Consider the following 8673-nt stretch of genomic DNA (forward strand, 5'->3'; position numbering starts at 1 on the left):
AAATTTGATGTGCCAAACATATTATTATATGTATAATGTTAAGCCACACATTATTCCCAGAACAAATAGTTAATAGATTTAGTAATTATGGTTAACACTAAAACTAATATTTTAAAATATGAAAAACTTAGCAACTAAGAATAACCTAATTGGAGAATATCTTTAGGCATAATATAAAAATAATAACATAATTTAACTAAATAAGTTTTATTATTATTGTATATTCAGGACTAAAATTTCAAAATATAAAAAACCAAAAACTAAAATTAAACAACTCGAAAATACCAAAAAATAAAAATAATCAAATTAAAATATAAATATTAATTAAGCAATTTACACAAAATATAATGATTAATAATAAAATTTTAACCAAATTCAAAATAATTTTGTATATAGTCATGGCATCATTATCATGTAATAATTAAAAATATTTTATTTTTCTAAAAAATAAATTTTATTTAATATACATTTATAACTAAAGATGATGACTTCAACATCAATGAATTAAACTATTTGATTGAGAAGGTCAATTAATATTTAATTTAGTTTTGTAACGATATTTTTTTACTTTAATTTTGTTTCAATGTAACCCACCCTTATCTTATCTCATAAAGTAAAGTGAAAGTTTTTAGATAACAGAAGAAAAGTAAAAAAAAATCTTAAAATATTATGGTTGTCATTAATAAAGCAATTATTAGTCTCTTCTTCTTCTTCTTCTTCCCCTTTTATACATGTCGATTTCATTTCTTCAAAAACTGAGCAAAAGAGAAAAAGATGTCTGATTATTTGCCTGCAGAAGTGATCCTTGAAATCCTTAAAAGGCTCCCAATAAAGTCATTGGTGAAATGCAGGTCAGTTTGTAAGACCTGGAACAGTCTCATTTGCAACCCGTCTTTCATTTCAACCCATTTACAAGCTTCACTTTCAGAACCCAACAACACTCCTTTCATCCTCCTTAGGTGCTTTAAAAAGGGCAAAGAAAACTACTTTTTACATTATGATAATGATGACTTTGATGAGTTCAAGCAGCTTCAATTCCCTGTTTTTGGGTGTTTGTCTTGTTCTGCAGTGGTTGGTTCTTGCCATGGGTTAGTTTGTCTTACTTTTTTACCACAAGATGTTTTGAATTTCATTTTTTGGAACCCTTCCATTCAAAAATACATTACATTGCCTCAACCAAATATTTGCTGCTATACTGATGATGTACGTTTAAATTTTGGGTTTGGGTTTGATTCGAGAACCAATGATTATAAGCTACTTATAGTTGGGGTTGAAAAAGGTGAGACGTTGATTGAACCCTATTTGTTTTCACTTAATGAAAATTGTTGGAAAAGGGTTACTCCCGCTTCACCTAAGTATGCTGTTGAAGCAGGGATTTCATCCACTTTTGTTAATGGGGCACTCCATTGGTTAGGGTATCAGAGAGGGAAAAATGGTGGATTCAGTAATGCAATTTTGGGGTTTGATTTAAGTAGTGAGGAGTTTCTTGAGATAAGTTTGCCAGAAACTTTAGTTTGGTTGTGTCCTATGGATTTATCAACTATGAGATATGGGGAATCTTCCATTGCAGTGCTTAAAAGAGATTGGGAAGATGGTGAGTTGTTTGAATTGTGGGTCATGAAGGAGTATGGTGTGGTTGAGTCATGGACTAAGGTGTTAGCATTACATTTGATTGACCAAAGTGGATGGTTCCCAAGGGTATTGGGATTTAGGAAGAATGGGGAAGTCTTATTGCAAGTGGATGATGGAGAGATGGCTTCACTTGATTTGAACTGCCAACAGATGGAGCCTCATGGAGTTGAGGTTGGGGCGGAATTGTTATATGTTGGTAGTTACGTGGAGAGCCTAGTGTTACTCGACAAAGCGGTTGATGTCCGCAGTGTGAGTGATGCAATTCATGCTATAGATTCAAGTGATTCTGACGAATCAAGTGAGGGAGAGTGTGAAATCACATAGGACTGGTAAGTGCATTCACCTCTTATTTTCATAGCTGTCTTAAGTGATGGTTTATATGAACTTGATATTTACTAAGTTTTGCCTCTCTATGTATCTCAAATTCATGCTTGCAAAAGAGATTCGTGCATAACTCCCTTTACGTTAGCTAAATTGATTAAATACTTTAGCAACTTCAAATTAAGCCGTCTATCTCACATCGGGAAATTGTAAGAGTCTGCTTTGATATATGTGTAAAACCTGAAACCCGTCCTTGTGAGGTATTTGTGCAACAAATTTGTGGGTGTGGATCTCCATTGAGATTAATGCTATTGGCCTTGGATAAAGCCTAAATGAAAAGCTATGGAAATAAGGGAAAACTTTAACCTTTGGATCCGCTTGTTCTAACTTCTTATTCAGAGGTTATGGAGAAAACTTTGTTATATTTTCATGCGCATCCTATTGTGCAGGCAAGACATTTGTATGTTCCTTGTAGCATATCTGCTTGATATGTACCATGTATTACATGTATTTAAGCCTGTCAATCTATCTATGCTGCAATCTTAAAGATCAAAAGTACTTTTTTATCAGGCATGCTCACACATGCGCACACATGTAAGCATGCCCGTATATACAAACTCGGGCATGTCTGTTCTTTGAAGATTACAAATATAAACCCCTTGTTTTTTTCATGTAGGAATGGGCTGTTGTACTTATGCTTTCATGTTAGTAGAAAACCAAGACAGTGTGTTTGTTTCCGAATGCCAATTCCTGGAACGATATATTCTCTTCATTACTTCAATGACACTTTTATTCTGATTTCTTACAGGGGTATTAGGAACGCAGCGGATGTTCAAACCGTTGAAGCATAAATTTGCCTTTTCATCAAGGAACAGGCATTCAATATGGTCTTTTATCATATGTCTGCACTGCACTGCATGTTTTGTTTTAGTTAGAATAGACTCGTGGTTGTACTTAGTCATCCCTAGGCAGTTTTGTGACATCCATTTGAAATGGCACAAACGGTCTTGCTAATCTTGAACAGCCTCTTTAAATCAATTTTAGCATATAAATTAAAGAGGGAATTCTGTATTTGGTTGGTTTTCTTTTTGGGTAAAAAAGAGACGGTATCTTGGAGAGATTGTAAATGTTGATACCTTTTAAAGGTCATTGCATGGACCATTGAGCTAAACCTTGGGTTGGGTTACTTTTTATTGCAATGCAAGGGAAACATGTTGTATCCAAAGATATTGCCTAATATAGCAAGCAGGGACTGATAACTAGTAATGATGAAAGATTGCCGTGTTTATGATGTGTTGGTTTTCTGTTTTTGAACTGATTTAGGATTTTCAGGTAAACTGGATGTAACCTTTATTTATTTGCTTGAATGTTTACGCTAATCTTATACTTTTGGCCTTGGTCAAGGCTGTTTGAACCGAAACCAGACTGGCCGGTCAGATAGGGAATTGGTCGAGGTATTGATTCGAAGAAGGGTATTGAATTGGTTGATTGGGGCAGGGGACTGGCCCCCTAAAATTTAGGCTTTTTATAATTTTTATAATTTTAAATTAATAAAGTTAAAATTGCACTGGGTCCCCTACAAATGATAAAATTTTATTTTAATCTTTTAAAAATTATAAATATAGAGGTTATTAAATTGATGAAATTATATTTTTATTATTGTAAAAATAGTACGGATTGGTTGTAATAGACAAAAAAACAGTTGAGTCAAGATTTTAATATTTTCTTTTATAATTTTTAATGATTTATTTAATTGAACTTGACAAGTCGATTGAAATAGTGAACCAGGAACTTGATTGGTTTAACCGTTGACTTAACCTAAAAATCTTGAAATTGGTTGAAATTGTGTATGGCGTTCATGATGAGATGTTATTAGTTATAGTACAATCATTGGTTAATAGATGCGGGAGGAATAAATAATACGTATAAATACTTTATTCAATGGATTTAAAATTTAAATTTCTTGCAATCGAGTCTTAGTTTTATTAGTATCGACATTGTTGTTAGTATAGAAATGACATAAATTTGAGTAAGTTGAAGTGTATTTATCTTCATGTTTAAGAATTAAGATAAATTATTTTTTACTTAAAAAATGTCTAAATTCCTAATTACAAAAAAAACCCTTAAATTCCTAACTTTTTATTTTCAATTTGTTTTTTACTTAAAAAATAAATTATGCGCCACAATAATTATTAAAAAAATAATTTATTTTTAAATGTACTTAATTTTAAAATTATAATTAAATAAATCATATTATTAAGTATTGGAAGATCCCAAAATATTATTTCACCCTTTTTTTATTTAATTTTTGCAATATAAAAATGTGAGAAGAAAATTTTAGTAAAGTCCATTTTCCAGCCCAATCTAGATTCAATGAGAACCCAAGGGAGCCCATCTCTATAAACTCCTGGACAAGCCCAGGAATGAGGTTTTAGCTAGGGTTTATCAAAGACAAAATCTTTAGTATCAGTTTCAGCAGCAAAAAAACCCTAAAAAAACCCCTACCCTTTGAATTCCATCTTTTGTTAAAACAATGGGGAAGAAACGGAAGCACAGCGAAACCCAGACAGCTGAACCGAAAAAGAAAGATGAAGCAGCTCCAGAGAGACCCAAAAGGTCACTTTTCGGTTGGAAAGACAAGGGAGAAGTTCAGCAACAAACTGAGTCCAATACGGATCCTCCCCAAGTTTTTAGAAACAAGGAAAAAGTTATGGTGACTTGTTCACGACGCATCAATTACAGGTTTGGTTGGTTGGATGAAGAATGTTATTTTCTTTGCTTAGATGTGTGGTTGACTTTGTTTTTCTTATATGGGTTTTAAAGTCTTTTTTTTTTATGGTTTTGGGTTTTGTAGGTATAGGCATTTGATGTTGAATATGGTTTCACTTTTGCCTCATTGTAAGAAGGATAACAAGGTTGAATCAAGGAGTAGTAAAGGGGCTACCTTGAATGAGCTTATTGAGTTGAGGGGTTGTTCTTCTGCTCTGTTTTTTGAGGTAAATATTTAAGCTTTGTTGCTTTTAATGCACTTTCCATGATAAAATATGAAATTTGATGAGTTTGCTCGGTTTGGTTCACTGAAATGCATAGAATTATGTAAACCTTGGGTCATATGTAACTTTTGGACATGGTAGTCACTTAAGACTTTTTTAATCTAAAATTAAGGTGGTTTTATTTTGTTTCACTTCAGAATTTTATGCTCAAAATGTTCAAAGTTTATAAACACTTCTCTTGTTTTTGCCAGTGTAGGAAACATCAAGATCTTTACCTGTGGATGGCAAGGTGTCCCAATGGTCCATCTGTGAAATTTTTGGTTAACGCTGGTAATATTTCTCATTTAATTTCTTAAAATGCATTATTATGATTTGGTCCCTATGAAATGAAGATGTTGTTTAGTTAGTATTAGGGTATGATGATTCTTCTTGTTTCTTGTGGCTTAATGAAGTTCCTTTTGTGCATTTCAGTTCACACAATGGAAGAACTGAAGCTCACTGGAAATCATTTGAAAGGTTCACGTCCTTTGTTGACCTTCTCAAGCAATTTTGAGAAAGATGCTCATTGGAAGCTTCTGAAAGAGATGATCATACAGGTACCTTGATGTGGTTTTTCCTCCTTTTAAATAAATGCTCTTTTTCTGGTCATATTTCTCACATTTAGATGAAACATGTACTTCTCACTCTTTGAATGAACTCATTTGAGTTCTCTCCCACGTCTTTCAAACTGTTGCATTGTAAATGCTGTTTCTTGCAAATGATATTTGATATGAACAATAGATGTTTTTATACTATTTACATAGACTGTTCCTCTAATCAGACATGTCCTTTATGAATGCTATTGCATTTTGACTTGTGAAACGGTATGAACATTGTTTGGTATAACAGCTTTTTAAGATGATTCTCTTTTGTTTTCTTTCAAGCCATTGAGGTAATGTTCTAACAACTACCTGTGCACTGAGTGTTGCAATTCTGTTTACTGATTTAGTAGATTTTTTTACTTCAAATATACCGCAACTTGCAAGTTCTCCGGCACTTTCTTTTCTATTATTTTCTTTCAGATATTTGGGACACCAAAGGAGCACAGGAAATCTAAGCCTTATCATGATCACGTCTTTGTTTTCTCCATTGCTGATGACCACATATGGTTCCGCAATTATCAGGTCAGTGAACTATACAAGATATATGGCACAAGTATGGAGTATAGATTAAATTCTTAGTAGTAGTTTGAAGGTTTTAAGATTTAAACTGGAATCAGAAATTTCATTTATCCGTCTTTCTTTCTGCATTATATGGGCATTACATATACTGGTTTGGTAATAAACTCATTATAGCTGCCAATTGAAGCATAAACATGTTAAGTGGTGATTGCTCTAATGGATGTGAATTGCTGCTCTAGTACAAGAGTTATCAACAGGAAGAGCTGTAGAGCTTAGTTATTTCCATCCTTAAAACTTAGCTGAGATCGTCTAGGTTAAAGTGGAGGACCTTGACTTGGCTGGACTATTGTAGTTTTCTAGTAAAATGCCTATGTGGTTCTCTTATCTACATTCTCCCCTTGACATCATATGGATTCTTGAATTGAGATCTCATATATTTTAATTATGGTACTACTTTAGTATAATTGAGTCTATTTTAATATCTGTTCTTTGAGACTTGGGAATCTGTTTCTCCTATTGTATGGCTTATATTGTGAATGATAGATGATTCCGCTTGTCTTAAAGCCTACAGAGGAAAATGGTTGATGAAATGAGCAGCATAAGCTTCTGTGATTTCATATGTTTTCATCTTCATTATTTTTTGATGAATGGATTAACATTTCAATTTGCCAAAACACAGTTTTGTAATGCAGACTTCATGTATTTGCACCTTTATTATTTGTTTATGGATGAATTAATATTCAATTTCTCTTAAAATCGCTGTTTCCTAATGCAGATATCTGTTCCTCACAATGAATCAGACAAAATGGTTAGAGGGGGACTTGATAAAATGACCCTTGTTGAGGTATGCACTATGCAGTGATATGTGCTTTATTATAATATATATATAAGAATAAATTATGATTTTGTAGTACTGTGATTGTAATTTAATGCTAGATACTGGCTCTGTATAGGTTGGTCCAAGATTTTGTTTGAATCCTATTAAGATATTCGCCGGTAGCTTTGGAGGTCCAACGCTATATGAGAATCCTTTCTATGTCTCACCAAACCAGGTTCGAGGATTATACTCCTTTACCTTTGTCCTAGTCCTAATATGTGTCGGAAACAGTGTTGTTATATAGACTCGCATTCCTCTACAAATTTTAATAATTTGCCACATTTTCTCTTTCAGATCCGAGCATTGGAGAAAAGGCAGAAAGCCGGGAAGTATGCTAAGAAAGTCAAAGCTAAGACAAGGCGGAAAATGCACGAGCTATCTAATCCTTTGGAGCCTGATGAATTTGCAGATATGTGGAGGGAATGATATCTCAAGATTCTTGTTCTACAAGTTAAATCAAATCATTATTGACTAAAATAGTTTCGCGTTGGCTGCCAAAAATGGATTTTAGTCAGCTATTTTCTCTTCAAAATTTTGTTAGCATCAGCATTCGGTTTTATCAATGGATTGGTTATACAAAATTGATCAGAATGTATTTGTAGTATCATCTATCTACGACTTATGAGCAGAAAATGGTATCGTCTACAGTTTCTTTTTATGTTCATCGTTTGTGAAATGCAGAAATGTTTTTGGTCAAGTAAAAAATATCATTGCTGGTACAATTTTAGTAGCGGATTTCTGTTGATGCTCAATAATAAAATGATAAGAAATAGATTCGAATGGTGTATAAATTAATAGCGTAAGTATCACAACTGAAGAGAGATACATTTGAGCACTCAAAGGGGCTAAATGTTCCAGAACAAATTTACAGGAAGGAGAATAGGCTATTGTTTATTCATGTATTTTTCAGTACCAATAACACCCGAAAGCCTTGCACAAACGCCATATGAGTTAAGGTTAATATGCTCTCCGGATATTTGAAGAAATATGAGTTCCTCAAAAAAAAATGCTGCAATCAGTAAACAATGGGGTTCTAAAGCAAACATTTTCCAGTACGAGACATTGAGTGGTATCATTCAATGCCAACTAGAAAGACTGAACGAGTGCCGTTTATACTGCCACCGATGATTGAAATTCAATTATTTCCCGTTTATTCCTGAGGTGAAAAGAGCCTAGACATCACTGCAAAGAAGCTCTTGCCGGCTTCTAATGATCATGCCATACCAAGATGCCTCAAAGAGCTCAACATGCTACGATGGAGGAGAGAAGGTTAGCCAAAACCCGGGCTTTGCATGCTTCTTTGGGCTTCCATGAGAAACATAATATTGTTAGTTATCAAATGCCACGTGAGTTCAACTATTGTATACGATCAAGTCATGATTGACTATTATTGAAAATATCCACCCCACACATTCCGTAATAATGATTAAATGGTAGGTTCAACACATTAACATCATCCTACACAAGAACCGCCTATAAATACGTTTAAGAATGAGGAAGAAATGACCAACTCTCCAAAGATGTCAAATCTACACCCAACTATCTTACCTCCAGCACCCGACTTTCCTGCTCCACTTTTTTTTTCTTCTTCCTTATACCCTTTGGCTCTCCGCCTCGATTAGGTGAACCGGCTTCTGTGACAACTACTGTATTTTATTCCTTATCGCTTGATTAGTGTATCAACAAATTA

At 33.6% G+C, this 8673-nt stretch overlaps 2 protein-coding genes across 2 annotated transcripts; both read left to right on the top strand.

Annotated features, from left to right (window-relative positions):
- The first annotated feature begins 670 nt into the window (after window positions 1-670).
- On the top strand, window positions 671-1961 carry LOC107929805 (F-box/kelch-repeat protein At3g23880). Its single transcript, XM_016861314.2, has one exon. It carries the CDS (start codon window positions 775-777, stop codon window positions 1954-1956), a length of 1182 nt encoding a protein of 393 aa, XP_016716803.2. The 5' UTR covers window positions 671-774; the 3' UTR covers window positions 1957-1961.
- Window positions 1962-4385: 2424 nt separating this feature from the next.
- LOC107929693 (ribosome biogenesis protein BRX1 homolog 1) lies at window positions 4386-7641 on the top strand. Its single transcript, XM_016861189.2, has 8 exons — window positions 4386-4695; window positions 4808-4949; window positions 5198-5276; window positions 5418-5542; window positions 6008-6109; window positions 6882-6950; window positions 7060-7158; window positions 7278-7641. The coding sequence occupies exons 1-8, from the start codon at window positions 4487-4489 to the stop codon at window positions 7407-7409; spliced, it is 957 nt and encodes a 318-aa protein (XP_016716678.2). The 5' UTR covers window positions 4386-4486; the 3' UTR covers window positions 7410-7641.
- Window positions 7642-8673: the final 1032 nt, after the last annotated feature.

The sequence above is a fragment of the Gossypium hirsutum genome, chromosome D11 (assembly GCF_007990345.1).
Source record: "Gossypium hirsutum isolate 1008001.06 chromosome D11, Gossypium_hirsutum_v2.1, whole genome shotgun sequence".
Classification (NCBI taxonomy): Eukaryota; Viridiplantae; Streptophyta; class Magnoliopsida; order Malvales; family Malvaceae; genus Gossypium; species Gossypium hirsutum.

Coding starts and splice junctions, on each gene's coding strand:
- LOC107929693 (XM_016861189.2), top strand. CDS start 4,487: ATGGGGAAGAAACGGAAGCACAGCGAAACCCAGACAGCTGAACCGAAA. Junction 6,951..7,059: donor ATAAAATGACCCTTGTTGAG/GTATGCACTATG, acceptor GGCTCTGTATAG/GTTGGTCCAAGATTTTGTTT. Junction 7,159..7,277: donor TCTATGTCTCACCAAACCAG/GTTCGAGGATTA, acceptor TTTCTCTTTCAG/ATCCGAGCATTGGAGAAAAG.
- LOC107929805 (XM_016861314.2), top strand. CDS start 775: ATGTCTGATTATTTGCCTGCAGAAGTGATCCTTGAAATCCTTAAAAGG.